A 27,153-nucleotide genomic window follows, 5' to 3' on the forward strand; every position below is an offset into this window, starting at 1 on the left:
ATAAAGTCCCACCAGTATGTCTGTGTTTGTATCTATTATTCCATTTCATTTCCAAGATACTCATTTTTCTGACCACCTTTCCCTGCGCATGAAACTGTGGCCCATTTATTGTGACTCTGAGAATCCGAGACAAACAGTGTATGTGTAGAGGTGTAGACTTAACTAATACTGAAGATGATAACAGCGGCTCATGCACCTGATCCTCTATTGGCTTTGTTACCAAGAAATAACCTCTGAACCCTCACCTTTGACCTCAGATGGAATAGCGGCCACTTAGACAGGATGCCAACAGCCCCTAGCTACATATATCTGACCTCTGACCCTGATATATATCACCAAACCGCTCTTTATTGCTATTTGCTTAAAGGGGCATTCCACCTATATTGCATTTGAACCTCATTGTTTCAACCTCAGAAGATTTTTGTAGTTCTTTGGCTTGATTTGAATTTCTTTAAAGCCTTACTCACTGTGCAAATTACTGTATATAAAACCAACTTATTTCAGAACTACTTTCTCAACAGTATCCTCTCATGAGTCTTTAGGCCATAGAATATATTTTTTTAATTTCCCTGAGCTGTATTTAACACTACATGGAATAAGTGTCCACTGGATAATATTACTCGGCGGACAAATTCATACTCATTAATTCTCAGTAGCTCTCAAACCAAATGAATTTGTGCAGGACTGTTTACAGTTGGAGATTATGCACATAATAAATCAGCTTTGTTTTTCAGCGAATTCCTCCTTTAAGTGAAATAAGTACATTCATCTTCTTTCAATGAAGGGTTTGCAGGTTATACAACATGACATATGACACCCGTGTGATTTGATCCTCCGTGATGCATTACAGAAATGTACGGTGATTGATTCCAGCGGGGCCTCTCTCGTCTTACACCCCGCTTTCCATTTCCTCTAGGGGCTATCCGTTACCGTACTGAGTTCTCACACTTTTATATGCACACTTACAAATAGCCTATCTGCCTGCAATGTTGATTAAATGCATTTAAATGGAGTTTTTTTTTTTTTTTCAACTCACAGCCGCCTCACATGCATCCACGCACACACAGGCACACCTACACAGATGCATGCACACACACACACACATACACACACACACAGGCGACAGTGTCAGAAAGGGGGTGAGAGGGAAGGTGGAGGAAGGGAGAGACAGAAAGTGAGCTCAGAACAGAGATCATCTGCTGCAGTTCTGCACTGATAAATGAGATGAGTGCGGCTCCACAGCAGTTTAATAGCTCTACAGAGGGGCTGGAAACAGATGTACCTTAACTGTGCATCCCTCTCAGGTATTTACACACCACTGGTGACATATGCATTAAACATCACATCAGTATGATTCTTTGCTACCTGCGTTGAATATTGAATGATGAACAAAAAGAACAGGAGAGCTGTAACTGCTGGATAACCTACTTACAGTTACCACACACCCGAGTCATGACTCAAAGCATTACTTGCCTCTGTCTGGTTCTCACTAGACTTATTAGACTTGTCTGCCAATGATCTTCGAGATTGATAAACTAAATTGCCTGCTGTCCGCGCTTTACTGCACACACATCAAGCCAAATCTTAGCTTGGCCTCTCCTAAGCTTGTTATCGAGCCGGTGTGGGTTTAAATAACCCCTGTCCCTGCACCCAGTGAGATCAATGGTGTCAGTGTGAGAGGATGGGGTGTGTAATCTGGAAAACTGAGGGACCAGCAGCCTTCCAGTCTCTCCTCTCCATGTGGAGCCCAGGCCAGAATTGCATGAGTCATTAGTTGCTTTGAGTGTGATTAGTCACCACACAGGCACACCGAACACAAAGGGTATGTGTGTGTTTGGTGTATATATCTGTGTGAGTGTGTGTGTGTGTGGAGGAGGGAGGAGTGAGAGAGGGCACGGCGCCTTGAGGGAGCAGGAAGTGAATACCTGATTCAGCTCAATTCACTTGCCTATTGCTATTCCTATTGTTTTTCATTTTTTCATTTCTTGAGCAATTAATGCGCTCTCTTCTGATGCCCCTTTTATTACACCAACCACTGCAATGTACCACCGGTGTATTTTTCCCAATCGCCTACAAGGTGCATCCAATTCATTAATGAAAATTGCCTCTGTGCAAGCATATGGATGTTTAAATTCAGCCACAAGGCTATTCAGGATAGATTGGCCACAGACATTGTCTCCCACACACAGCAAAGTAAGAATTATTATGGTGCTGCCAAAGCAGCTTTTCTAAAGAGCTTCCATCATGGTAGAGTAGTATTATTTTCACATTGGTTATAAAATGTCCTTCCCTCCATTCCTCTTTTCTTCTTCTTTTGTCTCTCCCCGCCCACCACTTTGTCTGTCACTCATCTGGAGCCGTTATTCTGCTGTTCACTCTGCCACTCTCTAGAGGTAATAGTTTTGTGAGACATGATTAAAGAGAAGGAAAAGAAAGGAATCACATCGTCTTGTCAGGTCCAAGTAGGGGGAATAACGAGACTGACAGCTTGACTTTTTATTGTAAAACTACCTCTGCTTCAGTCCTGAGTCCTCAGCTTCTCCTCCTCATCCCCTGTTTCTAGCCATTTTAGTTGCTTCTTCTTCTTCTTATCGTTATTATTAGTTAGATTTATCATACTGTTGCCCAAGGAAAGTTTGGGGACTTTCTGTAGAAATACAGAATAAACTCTCAGCCTTTTCCTCTATCTGAATTTCATTTCCCAGAGGGGCAAACAGAGTTCTTTCCCGGTGGGTGAAGAACAATATTCTGTCCAAGGCCAAACAGAAGAGAAAAATAAGATTGTTTAACTGTAGAAAGAAAAATGTATAACAATACACAAAACACACATGCACTTTCTTGCTTTCTAGCAGAATACACAGAGTTCCACCACCTTGGGGAAGGTGAAAAATCGAGCGTTTATTTAACTGATTTCTAGAGACGCAAGCTGCCAATATGTGTGCTTGTGTTTGCATGCTCATCTACATTTGTGGGCGTGCATTACAAGTGTGTTTGTGTGTGTGTGTGTGTGTGTGTGTGTGTGTGTGTACATGTGTGCGTGATTGCACTAGATGAGATTCAATGACTTACCTTGTGCAGCGGCTGGGGCTTGATATGGTGCCCTATGATAGCCATGCCATTATAGCTGCATGTGTGTGTGTGTGTGTGTGTGTCTGAATGAGTCAACATGGTAAATTACCTTAAGAGTTTTCTGTCAAATATAGCTTTATTCATGGGGCCACAGCAGAATAGAGCTGTAGGAAGGATTGAGACAGCATCATCTAACAGTACACACACACACACACACACACACACACACACACTTGAATGTATGGCGATGGAAGCATTGTGAGTATAAAGCTGTCATGCTATGCTCACAAACATGATTTAACTCACAACTGAAGCCGTAGCTGACATTATGTGTTCCGCACTTTTCATTTTTTTTTCTCCAAGCAATTTTCCCACCAACTGCAGAACTCAAGGAGATTTGGGTCGAGGGGCCCATCATGTCTGCGACATGATGATGGCGAGGCCAGTTGGTCCCCAGCTCCAGCAGATTGACAGCTTAGTGCTGAGCCGTAATGTAGGTCTGCCAGCCTCGTCTGTTGGCTCTCTTTGGATCTCTGTCACTCCACCCGTAGGCACTGAGAATGTGTCCCATTCAGACAACAACGTGGAAATGTGTCGAATGGACATCCGCATTGAAGTCCACTCAAGCATTTTAGAGACTTCTGGCTCTTTTCTTCTTTAGACACAACTATGCCTGTGAAAGTGAAGAAAGGAGGTTTACAGGGAGGCGTTCACGACATCTGATGACTCGTCCTTAACAATAGGCGGGGCTGGTTAGTATGCGGCTGGTGTGATTGGATGGCCAGTGCAGTGTATGTTGTAAATCCCCTCTGGTAAAACTTTGAATGGCTGGTGTCTATAGGCACGCAGTGTTGTATGGCGTCCATAGAGATGCCCATAGGCCGTTCTCTGTATTCCGGTGGTGTCGGTGGTGGCTGCTGGGCCCCTGCCAGTCCCATGCCCTCTGATGCAAGACGCTAACCCTCTCTCCTTACAACGGGACTGGGCAAACTTCTCTGTGTCATGACCCTCTCCAAGCCTTTAGAAATCTCTTGTCACCCACCTAGCGAGCTCAACCAATGGTTCAGGCCGTTAACATGCACCCAGTCCAATGGCTCGACCCCAATCTGTCACAGCCCATCACTGGGTCCTAACCCACCTTTGGAGATGGGATGCCTCAAAGTGTGTGGCACAGCGGGGTCTCACCCGTACCAGGATCCCCTCACTCTGGAGTCCACAGACCACCGTGGCTACCCCCTATTAAAATGGCACAACAAATTGCTTTTTAATGACAGTTAATTTTGACAGGCATCAGCCACCATACAATGCTTTACTATCCGAGAGGAACGTTTTTGCTTTGTCTCACATGCTCCAGTTTTATACTGTATAAGATTTTAGTGAGCTTTCACAAGGTTAGAAATGAGAGTGACCATTATTCTCGTAGTTTATAAAGGCTTGAACTGGTATACTGGTGTTGCATAATCTTCTCTCTGAGCATCAGGGATGCCATTGGCATGAGTTGCTGTTACCTTGGTGACAGGCCCGGATTAACACAGTGTGGTGCCCTAGGGTGACCTCACTTGAAGTGCCCCCCTCCTTCCACTTTACACGCAAAAAAGTTAAATTTACTATGGCAATAAAGATCATAAATTTACATTAACTTAAACTATACATGCTCAACACACATACTACAGACAAATATAAGACAATGTACTAACAAATTACTTTACACCATAGATTGACTACAAATGCCATTTTAGGCTTTACACACAGAGCTATACTGTATCAAATTTGAATGCAACTAACATCAAAGACATCATGCTAAAAATCATTGTTTCCAACATAAATTTTCAAAGGCCTGAATGAAGAATAAATGCCAAACCATTACAGAGCATGACTAAAAAAAAAAAAATCATTACAGACATCTAATGCAACTTCAGAACCATGGACAAGGCCCCACATACCACCAAATAAAGCAAGCTCGATGACTGTAGCAAGCAGTCACTTCAGGTGAGGTAATGTGACAGTGGGAACTGCAGAAGGTGAGAGGAGTAGCCCATTCAGACTGGGACGTTAGTCCAGACCAGCCCACCGCAATCTGCCGGACACCAACCATCCTTGCTGGTGATTTCACAACACAACCTGTCAGCTCCGCGGCTCAGATTTAACTGTGCCTGTCATTTGATGTGAGTTTGTTTAATGTGGCCCAGCTTCCCGGTTGGGTGGAGTTTGCGTTTTTAAGCACTGTGATTGGCCCGAAGGTCCAAACACCGCCCAGCCGGCAAACTTGGTGTAAAAACTAACCAAACCAGTTGTTTAAGCCACCAAAACTTGTACAACAACCGGTTATGGTTGCTATAAGCATCACAAACCGCACATCCAGTTCAAAGAACGAACTGGTCGATACCAGTTCGTTCTTCACTCTTTTAAGTTGTGAAAAAGATCTCTCACCCTTACAGTTAGTAACAGGCAGGTTAAGAAAAGCCTGACTACGGCAAACACTCTTGGGAAAGTAGTTTTCAGCCTACTTTTTCGCAGCAGCTCTTTTGGTGAACGGCTTTTCTCTTCCCGTACAAAATGCTAGACCTGGACAAATTCAAATGTGATGGGGAGACGGCGGGGGGGGGGGGGGGGGGTCACCTACACACCATCCACGATTTTTTCTCTTTATATTCTTTTTTAGTATCAAAGGTTAATTTTGGCCGTGTATGCATTCCCGCCAGAGAGTAATATATAAAGAATATATGACAAAACTTTTAAAGGTATAATTGTGGTTTGAATGCTGTGATGCCCCCCAACAAGGCAAATTGGCTCGCCCAATGCCATATATGGATAATCCGGACCAGCTTGGTGAATGCAAAGAGGCTTGACCATTCCCTTTCCTGGATAAATCATTACTTTACATAACTGAAATCTAGACAGCACCAACATGTTGGACTAATTTCTAGTCACTATTCTATATTGTCTACTAACCTCTCCTGGGCATGCTTGTGTCGTCAAGAATGCACCAAAAGGACAGATTTTGTTTCCATGAATAATTTAGATTAATTTATTTTTCTTCTCTTTTATGTCAACTAAAAGATGATGAATTATGAAACACATATTTATGCTTAAAACAACATATTCTCCTCCTCATCTCCATTTCCTGCCAGGGCTGTGCAATAAAACACTGTCTCATGTGTCCTTCCATTGAGCTGAGAAGCTTTGGGCCTCAAGCCAAATCCTCTGGCAAACTCAGCAGCTCATTTCTGATGTGGGCTAGGATTTCCTGTATGTTGTTCAGTAGGAATGCACCAAAATCACTTTTTCACTGCAGACATTGACTCAGTGTACTAAACTTTAACTATCAGCTGACGTTGAGCACTGATCTGATCCACTACTTTTAGTGAAAATGAAGACTAAGACCCTTAGTTTGGGATCATTAGACAAAATGAGATACAATCCATTTTTCCATTTTTTTTCCATTAGAGATTTATCATTCTATATGTGACATAAAATCATTTTTCATCAGGATATGGTTTCATCATATGGTATCATCAGATTTAACATTAGGGATTCTGATACCCTATTTTAGCCAGATACTAACCCAATATTGAATACCAGTGGTGCATCCTCAGTGCACGGGTTCAAAGGTCACCTTCTCTCATTGCAGTGCCAGTGGTTTACAACCTTTCACACAATAGTCTATCCTAGCTATAGCAGCTCATTTTGTTTTTCATGTAGCTCACTGGCTGCAAGGCATACACACAGAAACACACACACACACACACACACACACACACACACACACACGCACACACACGCGCGCGCACACACACACACACACACACACACACGCACAGGAGGTCAATGGAAAAATCTAGGGCAGCCGCCTTGGCTGACAACTGACCAAAGAAAGTAGAATACTTTTTCTTCTTCTTCTCAAACAAGATCCAGTGAACTGTAACTGGGTCCTAAAGTGGCCTTAAGGCTGCAATACACAACTCTTTCACATTAAAATACCAGTAAATACATTAGATATATTATGCATTATCCCTCTATCTTCTGTGACCCTGTGTGTACATGCCTGAAATTGGCTTTTCAATGATATTTGGGACATTTGGGTGTGTATTTGCAGTGGGTGTGTGTTGTTTGAGCGTGGCCGGCGGTGAGCTGGGTTGTGGCCATCAAGGTGAGGCTAGTGGCCACAGAGCAGGGAAGTCATAGCAACGGCAGAAAGCAGTAAGAAAAGAAAATATGAAGAATACGAAGCTAAAGGTGCAGCAGACAAGACCCGTTCAAAAACCTGGTGAACATCGGCATTGCTTTTTTTTATTGCAGATCGTCTGCATTCTGCTTCTTCATCATCTGTGGATGCCAGTTACCTCAGCCTCAGGCTAGATGCTGTTTCAAGGTAGACAGCTCATCCAGATGAGTGACAGGTGTTGGGGCATGAACTTGACCAACTGAGGGGGAGGAGGGCGGGACTAACAATACACTTCCTGCCTCAAGGCAAAAACTTGTGTATCGTTGCTGCTGGGTGAGAACCACGTATCTCCAAAATGTCAACTTTTCTGGAACTAAGAAAAACAGCCTTGGCTTTAGCTTGAGTCATGGCTAGTTTTCACCCGACAGCAACGATATTGTAGCTTTAAAGTTTTTGTTTAGTATTTCATGTTAGTAGACAAAATCAGTAAGTTCTGACTCTGGGTAATGCTTAGGGTATGTGATATGGTGAGGTCTCCAGGTAATAAAAAATTATGTTTTATAGTATGGTTTTTTGGTGGTATTATGTGCTATTTCGCATTTGAGGGGCACCCATGCATGATATTGCGCAGGGTGCCAACACTGCACAACATACACACAAATTTATCACATGATTCTACTTGGGGAGATAAAGAGGAAACATTGATAAAATAGTCAGATAGCTACAACCAAACTGAAAGACATGCATCATACACATACAAAACTTTACCTTGCGTTTCCCTCTCCTCTCAGCTCTGACTCTGTCTCTCCTCTCCATCCTGTCTCACTCCCCCTCTCTGTTTGTCTCTCTCTCTCCAGGTCCAGGATGGTGCTCACTCCGTGTGCAGCTGGGCGGCAGATCCTCTTGGCTCTGATACTGCTGCTGTACTTTGGCATGGGTGAGTTGTCTGTCTCCCACCTACAGTCTGTGTGTCTTGTTAACATCAGCCGCTGCATCTCCAGGTGCGGCAGTCAGCGTCTGAACCACAGAAACAATAGTCAATACTGGCAGATAATGTCAGCCCACAAATGAATTAGTGAAGGAGGAAAAAGAGGGAAGGATGGAGCCAGAAAGGAAGGAAGGGGAGAGTGAAGGAAGGAAGGAAGGAAGGAGGGGAGGAAGGGGGGTGGACCAAAGGATAGAATGGCAGTTGACAGTAGGAACAAAACAATACCCAGTTTTTATGTTTTTCCAGAGGAATAAACACACAAGACAGTCCTCTACTAATGTGAGTGTTGTAAGTGAGAGCTGACATGCTGAGGATGTTTGCAGACATGCTCAGTGGGATTGAGCTGGAACACCTCCAAGCCCATTTATGCAAGTTTAGTCGACCATCTGTTCAATTACAACTGTGCATAAAATTCACAATTATGGAACAAAAAGACAAAACATCTCAGAGCTGCAGGTCTCTAGCGGATAGTATCGGGGGTTTGAGGTCCCACATACAGGCTGCTGACTGCCTACAGTAAAGATAAGTTTCTTCCCTTAATTACTTTCCCTGTGATTGGCATGCATGATGGTTAGGGGTCAGCGCTGGGTTTGTTACTCAAACAAAATAACGCATCAATCATTTCCAAAGTTACAGTATTACTTGAGTTCTCACTCCCTGACAGCAGTAATTCATTACCCTACAGACAACAATGTTCTTGTCATTTCTTCGCTCGATAAAATCAAAGTATAATTCCACCAGGGGAAGGAGACCTTTTATGCCATTTTTCATCTAAGCTAGCGCAGACTGAGCCCACATTAGCTGCGAGGGCAACCACTAATTTGAGGATGGTGGTGGGATATTGTTTTTTAGATAATTCAACTTCAGTCTGGTCTTTAGAGAGGATGATAATGATGATTTGAATAATAATCATAATATTATTACTGAAATTGAAATAGTAATTCACTGCTTCTTACTGGGAACATGTTACCACTCAACACTGTTAGTTGTACATGGGCTGAGATCTGGGTTCATTTGATCCCTGCACTTCCCTATTTTTATGTCCTGCCACCATGGTACTTGGTATGCGGGACATTATGCTGTAATGGTGGCAGCTGTGTGTCTGTGTGTTTGTGTGTGTGTAGCTGTGTGTGTATAGACACACTCTTCTGAACACAATAACTGAAGAACAATGCATTCACTCTTACAACACACTTACCCCCTATAGAGTAGACGATCTGATTAGATTTTGGAGCACCTTGCTGCATAAATTTGCATATTAATTAGTACAATATATAAAATATTGATATCTTCAATACAAAAACATTGGCCTTGAAAACCCTGTATCAGTCTAACCCTAATCCAAACAGGCCAGTGAACTCTTTCAGGAGTGACAGGAATGAGAGATGGCGTCTGTTAATGACAGTGAGTGTCCTTCATGTCACTTCCAGCACTCTGTTCCCCATTCAGGCTGTTTTGCTTTTGTCCCGTCTGTCACTGCCATGCTTCAGGGTGCATTTGTCATCCAAAGTCTCTCAATTTCAACCATTCAATTTCTCAGACTCCCTCATTCTCTTTGTTTTCCCCTTTGGTTTTCCCTCTCTTTCTCTCTCCCCCCATCACTCTCTCTCTCCTTCTGGCTTTCTGTCTTGCTCAGTCTCTCACTCTCTCTAGTATTTGTGATTTTGTGATTACCTCTGATTTGGGGAGAAGGCAGCGGGGGCGTTCTTCAGCACAGAGAGATGCTCTCAGGGGGTTCAGCTTGTGAAAACATTCCAATCTAAATGCAGATGGAGATATCGTTCGGGGATTCAGTTCCACTATGCAGCTTAACTGCATTATTCCAAATAAGGCTTTGTGTTTTTTTTAGTCAGTGCCTCTTGTTAAGCCTATATTAGTTTTCTACAAATTTATGTGTTTGAGTAACACAGTGGAAATTTGAATGGGTCGGACAAAAATGGAAAGCAAATTGCAAAGATCCCTGAACAAATTTTAGCTCAGTGGACTAAAGGTTTGTGAGAATGTGTCTCTTGGCTTTATGTTGGCATAGCGGGTGCTAGAAAGTCTCACATCTTACAGTTAGTCCATGCTATTTACTGATGTCATGAGTTCAAATGAATGGCTCATGATCTTGCTAAGGATTAGATAATGGTTATAAAATTGAGTGTGATATTTCAGAAGTGAATGAAAGTTACTTACGCCATGGAAATAGGTTATTGTTAGAAAGTGGGTTATTTTGGTGTGAAAAAAAGCACATTTTTATGGAAGCTTGGTATGTGAGGAACACAGAGGGGGAAGCCACAAAGTGGTAGGGAGTGGAGGGTTAGAGGGTAATGTTTTTATAGGTGATCCTGTTGTCATGGTTACACTGAGCCTGTATATCATGGCAACCAGACAGAGTGAATTACTGGTTTCTGTCCGCAGAGCCACGAACCTAGCACTTTATAGAATGACACTGCCCCGACCCTTTTACATCAAATCACACCAAATTAACTTGAGTGAGAGGGGGCAGAGAAAGAGAGAGAGAGAGAGAGAGAGAGAGAGAGCGAGAGCGAGCAAGTGTCTGATGGGAGTAGGATGAAATGTATAATAGGAATTGAAATAATTCTGCTGAATTCAATGTGCCATAGTGGTCACTGGTGTATGTGTGTGTGTGTCTGTGTATGTGTGTGTGTGTGTGTGTGTGTATGAATGTGTGTGTGTGCCCGGCGGCTTTGTAACGGGCCGGCGTTGTGTTCCTTAGCTGGAATGAGAGGCAAGTTTCTTCTTCTTGGTTTCCGGTGTGGAAATGTGAGTGTGAAATTGCTAATGAATCCCTGAGGTCTTGTTAGCAGACGCCTTGGTGAGAAGCTACAGCCTACACTATCTATGTGCCTCCTCGACTGCTGCGTGCAGAATAAGTCATTTACCCTAATAGCCCAACAGATTGATTCATGTCTTTGTCAAAAACAATTTATCTGCTCTGCCCTTGCCCAGAGTAGACATGCACATCTGGTGACTCTTCTGCAGGAAATGTGTTTTCTTTACTGCGTGTTTTTCTTTTCTCTCTCTCCCCATGGTGATATCCCATCTGCAAGCAAAAGTTTCCTCAAGCATATTTAAAGTCCCCATGAAATTAACTCCCATTACTTTTTACTCCCTGGAAAACAGAGTATCTTTCATGGTGACTTCATGCTGCACTAGTAGGCATAAATATACATTTCTATCCAATAAAACCATCAGATTTTTGAACAATCCCGCCCCTCCACACCCCTCCCATCAAATAAAACTGTCTTTCTCTCTCTGACTCATATTCCATTGGTTTAGACTTTTGAATGATCCCTCACTGCATTATGTCCCGCCCCAACATCCTGTTTCAATAGGAAATGCATCAAATCACAGAAGTAAAGATGCCATTTCATGGGGTCTTTAACTGTATACCAACCATATCCCGTTCTCCCTCTCTTCCTCTCTAGGTGTGGCCTCTTCCATAGTGAACATGCGTAGAATCACCCACCCTGCAGTGAGAGAAACTCTGGCTGGCCGAGCCCTGCTGCCCTGCGTCTTCACCCTGCAGGCCGGCTCCTCCAGCCAGCCCCCCCACATCTTGTGGACTGTCCTCAGGCTGCCAGCAGGAGGACAGGGGGGCGCTCAGGAGCAGACTGTGCTTTCTGCCAGGGGTAAGACAAAGAGACTTGAAAACCTGACTGCGTTGTGGCTTAAACCCTGCATTGTTAGAAATCTATCATATCATGTAGTAGAGCCGCACATCTTTTTTAAGGTCCCATATTATTCAGTTTTCATGATTTTGTTATCAAATATACTGTGGCTCAGGATAAGAATAATGTTCTTCTTCATGATGTTTTGCAAATAAATGCAGTTTAGTTAAAAGGGTATTTAATGAAGGAAAATGAAGTCCTCACAGGCAAAACAGTCACAAAACTGAAGCCTGATTGGCTGACAACAGCAGCTCCTCTAATTAAAATGAGGAAGAAGTGTTGAGTAGAGGATTTCCACTGGGGAGTCAGTTCAAATGCTGCAAACTTGCCTGACTTGAAGGATTTTATAAATGTTTTATTGAGGGGAGCCAAACAAGACCAATTCCAGCTGAGATACGTTGACTGGAGCTAGTCCTGAAACTGCCTGCAATAAATGCATTTCAAACAAATTCAAATTTTAACAATGTCTGTATTAGACAGTTTTGATCACATGTGTATATAAACAGAGGTATTTTTAATTCCCATGATAGGGCCCCTTTAAAGTTACTTTTCATTTCTAAAACCTGCAGGATATCACTAGCCATGTTTTGTAATGGAGAAACCTCTCTTTCTTTGCCAAAGGTGATGTAATCAAGGTGAATAAGGCTTTCACTGGCCGCGTCAGGCTGCCAGGATACACTGCCAATCCCCTGAATGCTACCATGGAGATCCACGGTCTCCGAACCAACGACTCGGGCACTTACCACTGTCAGGTTGTCATGGGTAACGACTATGAGAGAGACACCGTGCCCCTGGTGGTTTCTGGTGAGTGCAGCAGCCACCATAGAAGGCTTGATTATTCCCTGGAAGCTTAGTGGTACAACCCTCCAAGGAAGCGTTTCTGCGAATTGAAAATGCTTCAGGCAGACTGAGCTAATGGCTGCGTTAACACAAAGGGCTTAAAAATTCGTCTTCTTCTGAATAAACTGATTTTTTGTGTTTTCTCACATTCCAGGCTCGTTGTACCAAAAGACACAATAGATAATGGCAGCTTGAGAACAGCAGCACTGCTAACCTCATCCAGCCCCTTTAATTTAATCAAAGATTAATAACATTGATTCACCATATCAATATCATAATGACTGAATTCATTGATCTGGTTGCTCTGGTAGCACTTTTCCAGCTTACTGTGTTTGTGTTTTCATTATCTGTGTTTTCCAGCCGACTAATTGTGTAATTCTTTAATTAAGGTGTTTGGTCTGAAAACCAATGATAATTTCTCTGTGCGGTCGGCCGTGAAATTTCAACTGAGACTCACAATAGTGTTTAATTGATCTGTTTGTAGTCACAGTAAAATGTTTTCTTCATTATATCCCACTGATCTATTGGTTTAGAATTTATGAATGAATAGAAGTGCTCGACTGTGTTGGTATATCTCTGAAATTAGAAGTCGCTAGTCTCACTGCCTGCTGTCCACCTCACCACCTGTCCCTGTTGTCTGTCTGTGTAGGTGTGGTCTTCCACTACCAGGCCCCCAGTGCCCGCTATGCCCTCTCGTTCGCCGACGCCCAGAGGGCCTGCCAGGAGAACTCGGCTCGAATCGCCACGCCAGCACAGCTGTGGGCAGCGTACTACGACAGCTTCGCCAGCTGTGCAGCCGGATGGTTGGACGACCAGACTGTCCGGTGAGAAGAGTTTGTCACTTCCTCGTGGTGCTGCTCGCTAGTTGCAGTGCGGTCGTGCTTTGATTTGATGACTGCTGTGCTTTTATAACCTGCCATTAATATTGTGATATAAAGACATTTGCCTTGTTGTTTTGTTTACTACTTCTCCCTTCTCTTATTGTACCATCTGTTATTTCATTTGCTGTTCAGTTCTTATGTTTTGTTACCTTATCTGCTTTGGTACTTCATGTCCTTTTTTTCCGCACTGTTGTGTCTTTGTTGTTTATTTTATTTCATTTTAATCCCCTGCCCTTCAAAAGACAAATGCAGTTGACATATGAAGTCTAAATGAAAAGAAATACATAGTGAGCTAAGATAATATTCATACATTGAAATACCCATAAAACCTTTATGCTACTTATCAACAGTCATTAGCAAAGAGAGAGATAAACAGTCAGCAGCTCCCATGTATGACTCCCACATGGTTTTCTCCACAGCTATTCTGTCCTGTTGCCAGAGCTTGGTTGCTATGGACACAAGGAGTACTCTGCTGGAGTGAGGAATTATGGGAAGAGGGACCCAAATGAGCTGTTTGACGTGTACTGTTTTGCAAAAGAACTGGATGGTATACACACACACACACACACACACACACACACTCATGCACACACACACACATTAAAGCTGTCACAACTTTTGTCTTTTACTCTCATGCTTGCATCTTATTCTGCCTCTTTACAAAGCATCAGTACCATTAGAATAGACAATTTTTAATATGGTTGAAAAACTCTGTAATGCTATATAGTGATCCAGCCCAGATGCCTACCTGCACTGGGTGCTTCACTGTACTGTAACTACAGCAGACACAATCTGCAGAATATTAATTGTTTGGCAGGCAGAAGAAGCAGGGCAGAAACCAGTTAGGAATCATCTGCTTCGTAACAAGCCCCCCTCCCGTGTCTCTCCTCCAGGTGAGGTGTTCCACTCCTCCGTCCCAGGCAGGCTGTCTTTATCCTCGGCCTCAGACCGCTGTGTGTCCCTGGGGGGGCAGCTGGCCACGGTGGGGCAGCTTTACTTGGCGTGGCGGGCCGGTCTGGACAGCTGCGCCCCAGGTTGGCTCTCTGATGGCAGTGTTTGCTACCCGGTTACCAGGCCCCGCCAGGACTGTGGAGGGGACCAGCCAGGGGTCAGGACCATCACACCCAACAGCACTGCTGACAATAACACAGCACTCTATGATGCTTACTGCTACAGAGGTACTGTACCATCGGAGCAGGAGGGTTTCTCTTATGCAGTGTTGAGGCTTGGAAAACCATTGGTTGAATTAGCATAACATTTTGTTGTATATATACATCATATACATCCTATACTAGGTCATGTGCATACTTCATATACATTGTTTACTACACCATATACATACTACACATCATATACTACATCATTATTATTTGAGTGTAGATCAGAAATGACCATAAAAGTCGATGGGATAAATGGATACAACTACTGTTCCACTCCTGAGAGTCCTGAAAGTGCTGCTATAGAGAGCATGCCTTGATTGAGTGCAAGCAATGTAGTAACCATGACAATAAATGCCGTTGCCACTGGAGTAGCTATGGCAACACAGATTTTTGACCTTGGTTATTTTAAACTATCCCATTCTCATATATTTGTTAAACTGCAGAATTGACACAGACCTTGAGGGAGCGAGAGCTGTTTTTAAGTGGAAATGGACAGGATCTCTCAAAGTTAATTTTCTAGACTCAGCACTGAAGTGATTAGATGCTCAGTTCAGTTCAGTCTTTTGTGCTCTGTGTCCCACTTCTTTCATGTTGGCCTTTGCCTGCAAAAAACGAAACTGTAATAAACCTTTGAGATACACTGGATACAATTTTTAACAATTGCCATGCCAGCGGTGAATCTTTGCAACCTGTCTCCCTAGGTAATGTGAAGAAGACAGGTTCCATCTCTAAGATCTACACTTCCCTCTGGAAGCCCTGGAGCTACCTGGCAGGCTCAAGTGATGCTGAATCCAATGGGACGGATAGGCCCGACCTCACTACAGAGCGAACCACCACTACTAGAGGTTCTACATTTGTCTACAACTATCAGATCTGTAGCATCATCCATTTCATCAATCAGTGAATAAATCAGTAAAACACAGATACTGTAAGAACACACATGAAATAGATAAATATATACATGTATAAATACTTTTTTTTAAGTTTAAGTTTAAGTTTATTAAGTACTCACATATACATTGAAATATGTGAGCATCACAATAGTCACAAAATAAATTATGAAAACATTGTGAGATAAAATGTCATCTCAGCACATAGCCAGGTAAAAAACTGCACCAAAATATGAGCAAGTATATATCCAAATACATATATGTATATACAAATATACTGCATACTCATATGTATACTAATAATAATAAAAAAACAAAACTTAAACTGTTCTTTGCACAGATATCCAGGCAGGCTCCTTTGATGGCCATGACCTTTCACCTTCTAACTGGACAGGATTGGTTGACCTAGAGGAGAAGGCCAGCCTCCACAGTGTTGATGCTGGTAAGGTAGCCTTCATCCTGACAATACAGCAATGATCTTCAAATCTTCAAATGATAGATCAAAAATAAGCATTGGAAGATTACTTGTATTGATCCCAAAAGAGCGTGGATCAGTAATTACCATCCAACTGATTGTGTCCTCAGCCTCCGACCCCTGGTCTTCAGAGTCCTCAGGTTTGTATGTGACCCTCCAACGAAGCCCAGGACAGACCTCCTTAGACTGGGGAGAGCCACTGGAGCCCGGTCCCGACTCAGAGGAGTTTCTCAGGCCCCCAGTCCCTGCCACCACCTACCCTCCTCCCACTCCTGCTGAGAAGAAGGTTGGTCTGGTTTTGGTCTTTTATTACAAAGTTTAAAGTGCTTGAGCAGCATCATAGAATCGGGTGATTTTCCATTGATCCATGAATCCATTATTTTAGGTGATCTCAAAGATCGTCAAGTCCATTTGGAAGCCATGGAACTACCTGGCAGGGGACGATGAGGAGGGAACCACAGGACCAAGTGGGCAGGAAGGGGAAGAGGAAGCAGCCACCAAGGGGAGCCAGACAGATGCAGTATCAAATCCCTCTGGCACACCAGGTGAGCAGATATGATGTCATATATGTTATTGCACTTACATAGAATCAATAGGCTAATATGACCTGTCAACTAGGTTTTGCTACCTGACAGTGCTTATGTGCATTAGGGAATGAAAGCCTGTAAAGAGAATACGAGTAAGAGAACAAGTCAAGGACCAGCAAGAGAACAAAGGGAATATATGAAATATACTACAAAGCAAAGACTTTAACAGTGTTGGATGTACGAAGCAGTGACTGAGCAGTGAGATGAGTTGCACTGAGGGAGGTTGAGGCGAGGCTTGTTGCTGTGTGTGTCTGTGTATCCTGCACATACATGTGTGCACGAGCATGCGCACATGCTTCTCTATTGAGGTGATTTGTTCAGGTCTGTGATGTGGGGCAACACAGCCAGACAGCACAGCAAATACGGTGCAAACAAGCCCCTGGAGGGGAGTTTATTAGACAAACTTGGAGGTAGTGAGGGGAAGAAGTGGGGGATATTGGAGGGTGTCGGTGTCCCAGTGAGCTGAAGTTTGAAGGCAGATTCATTTGGCGAGCAGAGGGAGTGTGTCCAGCAATCATCAGTGGCTGCCTATCTTATAGGGCTGCTGACGAGCTACGATTGACACCAGGTGCAATGGTTGATAAGCTCCAGCTGTAGGCAATTGTCTCCCTGATGTCTTCTCCCTCTGTGTTTTGGCTTTGTGCTGCTGAGGGGGGAGGGTGCTAAATATCGGTTAGGAAGGCAAAGGCCCCCTAATTTGAGTCCCTCCCAAGACCTTTTTCCCCTGCAGGTGGAAAACACATGGGTGAACAAAATAATGGAAATACCTCACATTGTATACATTTCAAGTACCGAATAAGGAGTAGGGCCACCCATTACCTTCAAAACAGCTTCAATTGTCCTTGGATTGCTGTCATACTGCGTTTTGAGCAGTTGTGGGAAATCGGATCGTTCTTCAAGAAGGAAAGCCTCCAGTTCTTTGAGGGGTGAAGGAGGTGGAAACCACTTTGCAATCTGTGCTCCAGAACTTCCCATAAAGGTTCAATGATGTTTACATCGGGCGATCGGGGAGGCCATGGGAGGTTGTTTCTTCAGTCTTGATTAAACCACTCTTGAATTTGTTTGGGAGTGTGTATGCGGTATTTTCATCTTGGAATATAGGAACATAATGAAGGAACAGTGTTTGCACCATAGTGTGCACCTAGTCCTGTAAAATGGCCTCATATTCCTTGGCCGTTAAACAACCATCCAGAGCAATCATCGGACCAAATGACTCCCAGGAGATGGCTGCCCATACCATTACAGATCCCCCACTGTTGGGAACAGACTTTGTGGGTTGAAGGCATCCTTTAGCTTTCTCCAAAGCAGGGAAATGTAGTCATCAAACAATATTACTTTTCCCCATTTCTCAAGGGTCCAGGTTTTGTGCTCCTTACACTAGGTTACATTTCTTTATGTGTTGGCCCTGGATAAAAGCCTGCCATAAATACCAGCTCATTCAATTCTGTGGTAATTTGTGAGGCTGTAGTTTTGTGCTGTTTAGTTTGACTCTGTTTGACCTGCCTGTGTATGCGTGCATGTCTGTGGTCAGCGATGGTTGTTTTAAATGTGCTTTATAAACAAATTTGCCTTCTTCTTCGTCTATTCCTATCAGTGAGCATTGAATTGTACTATTCCTCTTTACCAATACAGTTTGTCTGGATTGGCATATGTTGTCATGATTTTTTATAAACTCCCCTTGCCACATTAAAGAATTTTGCAGTTTTGTAACTGATGCACCCGCAGCTCGTGCATCGACTATTTGGCTTCTTTTGGAACTAATAGAATTCCAAAGAGGCCTAGAACTCTCATGCTTCATTCGTAAAACCTGTGATGTAGCACAACCCCACCAATGTCTCATGTTGCTTTGAAGCTTCTTTTAAGCCAATACATACTGCTAATTGGCATTAAACTTAATATGGCTTGCCTGTGTAACTGCCCTTGAAACTGTCATTTAGTAAATTGGAAGTTAAAGTCCTTTTTCATGTGATGTTTTCGTTACTTTGTCCATGTTCTCCGGTCATATTCATCCCAGTGTCATGAATGTTTAACATAGAGGGAAATCTTCAGCTTGTTGTCTGCATTATTCAAACCTTTTCTTCAAATAAATGTTTTTCTTTACAGTGTCAGTAGAGCTTTGCGTGCCAGCGTTGATAATGTGGGTGTGGAGACAGAGCTGGTAGAATGATAGAACAAAACAGCTGACAGACAGCTTAGACAAAGAGCTTAGAAGTGTTTGTTTTGTCTGTCTTGGCAACGCAGAGAGAATTCATAAGATGATCTCTCGCTTTGTTCGCCACTCTTGGCTTTGTCTCTTGCACTATTCTCTCTGTCTTCATTAACTGCATTCCCAACTTCCTTCGTTCCTTCCCTTTGTTTATTCCGTGCTCTCTGCAGGTTTGTTTGCTTGGGGAGGTTCATGGTTCACTGGCCTCTCGAGGGAAAACTCTACGCCAGCCAGTGAAGAATCACCCGCTGGTCAGTCATCCACTTCCCCAGCCTCCACTAACCGCTCCCTGACTACAGAAAGCAATGACAGCTGGGTGAATTCAGAGATCCAGACCTCCACCACCTCCAGCCCTGCACCAGAAACCACCTCATCCAGAGGGGGAACCTGGGTCCGTGTCGTACCCTCACAAGTGGGGACCACAACCCAGTCGAGTGACAAGAGGGAGGAGACGGTGACCTCTAGAGCCAGTGGTAGAGGAGGTAGAGGAAGGGGCAAGAAGAGAGGAGAGGACAGGGGGAGAGGAGATGAGAGGGGCAGAGGAGGAGAAGAGAGGGCGAGAGGGGAAGAGAAGGGGAAAGGAGAGGAGAAGGGAAAAGGAGAGGAGGAGGGGAGTGGAGAGCTCGCCGGCGTGGAAGCAAAAGGGGAGATACAGTTCACTCGTCGACCTGTTGGAACAAGCAAACCCAGAGAAAGATCCAGAGAGAGAAATAGAGAGAGGGGTCATAGGAGAGGGCAGTCCACCACTACCACCACCAGTCCTACTAGTACTACCGGTCCTGGGTCAGACAGCATAGACTTATCCCCGTCCGCATCCCCATCCCCATCCCCATCCCCATCCCCATCCCCATACCAACCCCTATCTTCATCTGAAACTCCATCACCTTCGCCTTCCCCAACACCATCTCCCTCGGTGTCCCTCTCCCAATCATCATCTTCTTCTCCATCTCCGTCCTTTTCCCCGTCTCCCTCCCAATCCCTGTTTGAATCCCCATCCCTGTCCCAATCCTCGTCCTCATCCCAATCTCAGTCCCCATCACTGTCCCTGTCCACTTCTCCATCTCCATCCCCTTCATCTCCTCCCTCTTCATTCCCATCCGAATCCCAATCCCCATCCCTATCCCCATCTCATACCCAGACCTTGGGATCAGGGTACCCGGCTCCACCTCCGCGATCAGACAACCAGGACGGCTCCAGGGACCAGCTCCCATCTCTTCACTGGGTCCCAGTGGAGAGAGCAGTTGTTCGGGGAGCCGAGCAGCAGGCAAAGGGGTCTCTGGATTATCCTCCATCACCCTCCGGGCCCCCAGAGGAGGAGGAGCCGGCTTGGTCTCATTCTCTGGGATCAGGGGCTCCGTTACCTGGCAACATGGAGGAGGAGGGCGGCAGAGGAGGATTCAACCTCAGTACCATAACTCTGGGCCCAGGAGGTTAGTCTTTTTATCTTGTTTTTGGATCCTTATACTTCTGTCTGTTCCATGTTTATTGCTCTTTCAGTCTGTCAGCCTGTTGGTAGGCTTTGTTTTCCCTCATAGATTTTGGTATTATTCCACAAGAAAGCCTAATAAAACACACTTTCCTGCTGGCACCCTTAAGAGCGAGACTGAGCATTGTTTTCCTTTAACACCATCATACAATCTCTCCTCTCCTGACCTCGCCACTGGCTTATTTATTCAGAAAAATCATACTACATACCTTTTGTTGAGATATAGCCTGCCCGTATTCCCACGAGGAGAAGGGACCACATTCATGCCTCCATACGCAATCTGTTGATTAGGTTCACAGCACATCATATGTCAGTGAAGCCTCTAGCTGGCCACCTGGTTTACTGCTTCTTTTTCACTTGATAATGAGAGTGCATACGGGAAACATCCTATCACCCGGCAGTCGGAAGCCCCGTGGGCATCATGCTATCACACATTTCTATGGTGATTTATTTTGCTCCCTTTGCAAACAGCTCATGTCTTCGGCAGGGATGGGTGAGCTGTTTTCTTCACAGAGAGGGAGTGAGGAGTCTGTGCACAGCCTTGGATGGAGAACAACTGTAAACTGTATCGACAGGGAGCCAAGGGCACGCATCTGGGATGCTGGTGTATATACGGGTTGATTGATTGACTGAGAGACCCTGGAGTCATGTAGGCAGAAGGTCTTGTGTTTTGCAAACCAGTACAACAAACACACAAACACAAACACACTGACAGCGCCGATATCCTCGCTACACAAACAGAGGAAGTGAATAGAGGAGTTCACAGGAGACCAGATATGAATAATGACTCTCAGCTTGAATCTCTCTCTCTCTCTCTCACACACACACACACACACACACACACACACACACACACACACACACACACACACACACACTCACTTTCACTTTCTCCCAGTCTCTTGTGGCAGGGTTGCATAGTGGTGGTCAGTATTTGCTCTCCTGACTGGATCACAGAGCACTTCATCAGTCAGTTCAATCAATGAGAGAGTGGGGAAGAGCAGCCCTATGTTGGCTTCACAGCCCTCAAGGACCCTCGGCAGCATTACGCCTTCTATACATCATTCTCACACATGCACACACAGACATAATGCAAACACGCACAAAGACACACATGCACACGGATACACAGATGCACACACACACTGCCATCTAAGTTCTTTCTTTGCCTGGTCTTTTTACACACATCTAGAACACCATGTCTTTCTATAGCATTTCATTTCTGTGTCAGTTTCTTTGTTTCTTCCTTCCTCTTCTCTCTTGCTCTTCGGTGCTTCCCCACTCTTCGTAGAAATGCCAACATCGACTGCAAGGTTTAAAATGCTGGAATACTGTACTTTATCTGAAAATCCTATTTCCAAACCATAACCGTATTTCCACAGCTGTGTCTTGGCTGTCATTACTGGAAAGAACGGCAAGTGACATGTGAATTAATACTTGCAGGTATCTCCGCACTGCTGTAGCGAAGTATTATCCACTATCTCTGTAAACTTATTTGTTGGATTTTGCTGTTTCCAGCTTGTTGTTGTTGTTTGTACTGGTGGTGTCAGATGATGTGAAGAGCAAGGGACGGTCCACTCTGTCAGCTCCTTCTACAGCCTATTGATTTTTCTGCACCACTCGCTTTAATGAACGACCAATCGCACCAGGTTTATCTTTCGCACACACATGGACGCACACACGCGCACGCAGGCGCGCACACATACACAGGTTTATAGTTCTTCTACTTGTCATAACAGTTGATATTTGTCAAGGCATGCCATGACCTTGACTGAAACAGAACATGCTAGTGCACGTCGGGCCGAGCTGATGCACGTTTAATGAAACGCATCACCGGCTTAAGCACCTGACTTCAGCAGAATTCAGACCATGAGCAGGGAATTAGCTCTCAAAACTCATCATAAATCTGTAGAGCTGAGGTCAGTGAGAAAACCTGGAGACCTTGCAATAGGAAACCTTCAGTCTTGTTTTTTTTTTTTTTTATGTTGTAAAGCAGCAAGCATGATGCTAATTTAGAGGATGGGAGCTTGAGACGTCTGCAGCTGGTTGGTTGTTGGATAGGATCAGCCTCAGGGCTAATCATAGCCAAGGTATTGATTTTCGCTCAGCGTACTGTGTAAACACACACACACACACACACACACACACACACCTACACACACACACACACACACACGCAACCTCACACACCACCCCCTCCTAAGCAGTCCTCAGTGTCAGAGAGAGCTGGCAGAACAAAGACTCCCACAGCCTGGCTTTGTGGCCAGAATGAACGAGTGGTGGTTTTCAAAGACCTTAAGTTGCCATAATGAGCAGCTCAGGGGAGAAACACGTGGTAGTCCGTCCATTGATATGGAAATTTATAATTGTGGTAGGAGACCACACACACGCACACATTTAGTGGGTGAAAAGCGGGCCCAGGCGCTCAGCGGGAGGTCTGCTCATTTCTGTTGAGGATAGCTAACGTCTGAAGTTCTCTCGCTGCCCACCACATTCTGTGGAGTGAGCCAAGGCTTGCTTTCCATATGGTAACCATGACAACTGTGGCTGTGAGTGGATGGTGAGGTTGGGGCTCCCTGGCTTCTGATCCCTTTGAAAAGAGACAGAGTGTGAAATGGATATCTGTGTGTTGTAACCATTGGTTTTGGCTGCGCTCGCGATGATGGAAAATTACAGTGGGATATTTTTTGGTGTTAATACATCCACTGAAATTGCAAATCTTTTCTCCTCGAGGCCAGGAGAGTCACAAACGTGTTATACATTTATCCAATGCTCTAGCAGTCTAGCAGCGGTAAAGTACGTTGCATTTAAGCCATCCAACGTTAGAGGATCACCATGGAAATAAGTGTTTCCAATGCTTTCATGAGTTAGCCTCTAGGTTCAGATATACATGTATACGGATATTTTAACATATCCGTTTTTTGCTTTTTTTCACCCCAAAATGAATCAAATTAAATAAAAGAAAACTCTAATACTGCCCTATATGGTATCCCTAATTAACCCACACCCTTCATGTTGAATCCCTAATGCCCCCCCCCCCCTTCTCTACTAGTTGAAGTGGAGCCCTGCGTGACTAACCCGTGTCTGCATGGAGGAAAGTGCCTTCCTCAGGGAAAGGGCTACAGCTGCTACTGCCCACAAGGATACACTGGGGAGAACTGTGAGATTGGTGAGTACTGCTTAACACACACACACTTACACACTCACTCACATATGTCGCTTCCCCTACACACATACACACACACAGACACGTATGCACACACACATTAACATAATATAGTCAGCTCTGTGTCTGTGTGTGTACGTATTGATGCAAGGCTTTCTCAACGGGCTATTGGCAGGTCAGAGGTCAAGCTCTCCATCACAGTAGGACAGGCAGAGGTCAGAGGTCAGGTTCTGGCAGTTAGAGTAGGGTTAGGGGTGTGGTCCCTCAAGGTCAAACTCTTGTTCTTTTCCAAGCGTTAGCTCTCACTGCCCTGGTTTTTACACGCAAAATGTAGTGTCAAGTAGTAAGGGTGCAGATCTCGTGAACAAATGGATCTGTTAATGCTCAAGGCTACATGAACTGGAAGGCACTCAGAAAGCACAATACTCCACCAACGCTCAACAACTCTCCAACTTGCTGTTACACCCAAAGACATCATTCCAATCACTTTTAAGTTAAACCAATTTCTTGACTTGGAATCAATCTCTATCTCTGTTAATTTCACAGTTATGGGTAAAAAAAAAAAAGACAATCATCTAAATGGCAAAAATCCCAGAGCCGGATCACCACCAAAATCTAATCAGCTGTTCCTTGGCTCAATGTCTATCTGTAATCCAAATTTCATGGAAATCTGTTCATAAGTTTTTGAGATATCCTGCTGAGAGACAAACAAACAAACTAACATTAGCTGAGAGGAGCTGATCATTGGTCTCAGTGATTTCACTCTGAGAGGTTTGGTAGATACAGGAAGGAGGTGCAGGACAGAAAGGGACTGAAAGCATCTGTACTCAGCATTAGGGCTGGAAGATATTGACAAAAAATCTAAAGTTTTAAGAGTTTAAAGTTTAAAGTTAAGTTTTCCTTGTCATAATTTTTTTAGAAGTTAATATTTTACTTGATTCATGGACCAAAGATTAACCACTGTTCTAAAACACGTCCAAATCCAGTTTGGATGTCCCAGCTCTCTGTTAAGCAATTAATTGCAACCTCTGCGATTTGGAAATTGCAGAAGTTCATATTGGGATTTTGATTTTTTTTTTCCAATTACTTGTTCAGCTCTACTCAACATTCTCTAAATCATTCCTTTCTCTATCTGTAACTATTTATCTCTCTCTCTCACTCCCCCTATTGTTTTCCATTAGGCAGTTGCCAGGACAGCTAGGGGTCCTAATTTGGGGTCCTGAACATGTGCTCAGCTCATTAGGCAGCCATTCCACGTGGAGCATTCAGGGCGTGAACACATTATGAGTAAATTAACTGTCTGTGTTTGTAGTCCCATTCGTTCTCTACACTTGCTTCAGTACCTCAACCTCTGTGTCTGAAGACTTCTATAAAATGTGTAGTTTCACCTCTGTGTCACTCTCTCAGCGGAGTCCCACTGTGCATGAGGAGCCCGGCATTCATTCAATAGAGTGGCCATGCCCTGCCATCGCTTATTATTCTGCACTAAATTTGCAGGTCCAGTTCTCTGTTAGAAGGTCAGACGTTTCTAGCTTCCATCAGTGTGCGTACATTCCAGGTTGCCAAGTTTTCTATCTTACCTCCGTCATTGTCACAGATAGATGGATGGATGGATGGACAGGCAGAGACAAACTGACAGACAGCAGCTGATGCTCGGGTAGGCTGGGAAGCTTTGTATGGATTTGCAGAATTTGCAGTATTATCTCTCTCAGGAGCAGCTTCCCCTCTGCATAATGGATGAGAAGGATGAGAGGATCAGACATCTTATACCGAACAACAAAGAGCCGGAGTGTTTTTAATGGGGAAAGAGAGGAAGCGGTGTGTGGTGAACAGTGAGCTGGAGCGTCATGGGGTCAGGGAGCAGGGGTCATTCAAGGTCATGCTGGTCACGATTACCTGAGAATCCTTAAAAAGATATTTCTTATTTGTACACTGCGACATTTTGAATTTCTGGCATGTCCATATGAGTTCATTAGCTGCAGACTGATGATATTGTCCTGCGTGTCCATAATTGCTTACTTTCATTTTGAAAATCCAATCTAAAATCTATGTTGACCTAGATAATATTATTTTTTTCTGTCTCCAGCATCATATTCAAGAAGTTATTTTGTCTGTTTGCAATTACTAGATGATGACTATTATTATCTATTTTCATAAAAAAGAGTCTAAGAAAAGCCTCAGTGACTACATTGTCAGAAACCACAATCTAAAAAACTTAAATGTTTTATCACTGCGCCCATCAGCCTGCAGGACGTCCAACCTCTGCACCTATTGGCTAAATGGACTAATGTGGGATTTTAAGAAGCATTATCTATCACCTAAACACCTATAGATTCTCTCAGCATTGGCAGTGAAGCATTGCTGTGTCTAGTGACAACAGTCAGTTCCCCTTTCCCAAATCTGAAAGCCCCCCCAGTCTCACTTGGAAGATGTGCCACATTGGTCATACATGCAGAACTGAGCCTTGTGGTCTGAAGTTGTCACACTGACTTGGATAACGGGCTAAAGGTCATGCTAGTTTGGTCTGTCTGACACTTTTTTTAGCTCTTCACAGTCACTGACCTTTTTTGACGTTGAGCTTTTTGCTTGGAACTAAGTAACCCTAACTGAGGACATTCTCTGAAGTAACTTTGAGCTCTTAAGTAGCTTTCATCCTTGTCCTCTCGCTGTGAGTTTTAATAGATTTCTGTGGTCCGAGGCTATATCAGTTATTCTTTGCCAAAAAAAACACAATGGTGAAAGAAGATTACATGGCCTCCATTTATAATATAATGATAATGGGATACTTTATCGATCCCTGTTGGGAAATTTTCCTTTCGCTTGCCTCCTTTCACAGAGGTCAGAGAACAGAACAGCAGTACTGGAGCTGGTAGGGATTCAATGTCTTGCTCAAGGACACTTCCGCAGGGTGGACACTTGCCGACATGGGGGCTTGAACCCAGATCCTCTGATTTAGGGCCGGTCTCCCTGCTGACTAATCCACCCAATTTGTTTCCATACTTTCACGCTTAAAAGGAAAAGCAATACAGTTTGCAGGCTGTTGTTATTCCTCTCTCATGCAAGCTCACATTTTGTACACAGACCTTCTTGTTACTCACAAAATATCTGTCATTTTTTGTCATTGAGGAGCAGAGCTCGGCATTCACTGCAACCTCTTGTAAATAGAGAAAGTATGACAAAGAGAGACAAAAAGAAGAGATTAAAGGACATATGTCAAGTCAACCTTAAGCTCTGCAGACGCATAATGAAGGACGTAATAATCCCTGAAAGGCTTTTAGAGTGTCTTGCTTCGTGAGAGAATGAGGACAAAAACAGAAAAGCAAAAGAGATTAGAGTGTCCCTATTCTCCTCACACCCAATTTGAGTTATTGTACTGTACTTCTTGAGAGGAGACAGGATGAGCATGTTTTGCATGGCCAACATGGATACATTTCGCCATTTAGACCAGGGCTAATGACCAACTAATGTTGTGTTAGTGCTTGATTGGCAGCGCCAGCCTCTAACACACTTTTCCTTTTCGAGCAATCCTTTTAATCATAACCCTAATGAGCTTGCTTCTCTGT

The 27,153-nt window shown here is 44.0% G+C and overlaps 1 protein-coding gene across 1 annotated transcript in view; it reads left to right on the plus strand.

The window, feature by feature from the left end:
- The first annotated feature begins 3,496 nt into the window (after positions 1 to 3,496).
- The window catches only part of LOC139932932 (neurocan core protein-like), a 28,656-nt gene continuing 4,999 nt past the window's right edge, over positions 3,497 to 27,153 (plus strand). Inside the window, exons 1-13 of the mRNA XM_071926903.2 lie at positions 3,497 to 3,518; positions 8,121 to 8,171; positions 11,657 to 11,860; positions 12,521 to 12,703; positions 13,389 to 13,563; positions 14,040 to 14,167; positions 14,514 to 14,798; positions 15,482 to 15,625; positions 16,023 to 16,112; positions 16,256 to 16,431; positions 16,531 to 16,690; positions 19,109 to 20,368; positions 23,477 to 23,593. Coding sequence (XP_071783004.2) covers positions 3,497 to 3,518; positions 8,121 to 8,171; positions 11,657 to 11,860; positions 12,521 to 12,703; positions 13,389 to 13,563; positions 14,040 to 14,167; positions 14,514 to 14,798; positions 15,482 to 15,625; positions 16,023 to 16,112; positions 16,256 to 16,431; positions 16,531 to 16,690; positions 19,109 to 20,368; positions 23,477 to 23,593 — 2,995 coding nt within the window. The remainder of the gene's footprint in view (positions 3,519 to 8,120; positions 8,172 to 11,656; positions 11,861 to 12,520; positions 12,704 to 13,388; positions 13,564 to 14,039; positions 14,168 to 14,513; positions 14,799 to 15,481; positions 15,626 to 16,022; positions 16,113 to 16,255; positions 16,432 to 16,530; positions 16,691 to 19,108; positions 20,369 to 23,476; positions 23,594 to 27,153) is intronic.

The sequence above is a fragment of the Centroberyx gerrardi genome, chromosome 13 (assembly GCF_048128805.1).
Source record: "Centroberyx gerrardi isolate f3 chromosome 13, fCenGer3.hap1.cur.20231027, whole genome shotgun sequence".
NCBI classification, from domain to species: domain Eukaryota; kingdom Metazoa; phylum Chordata; class Actinopteri; order Beryciformes; family Berycidae; genus Centroberyx; species Centroberyx gerrardi.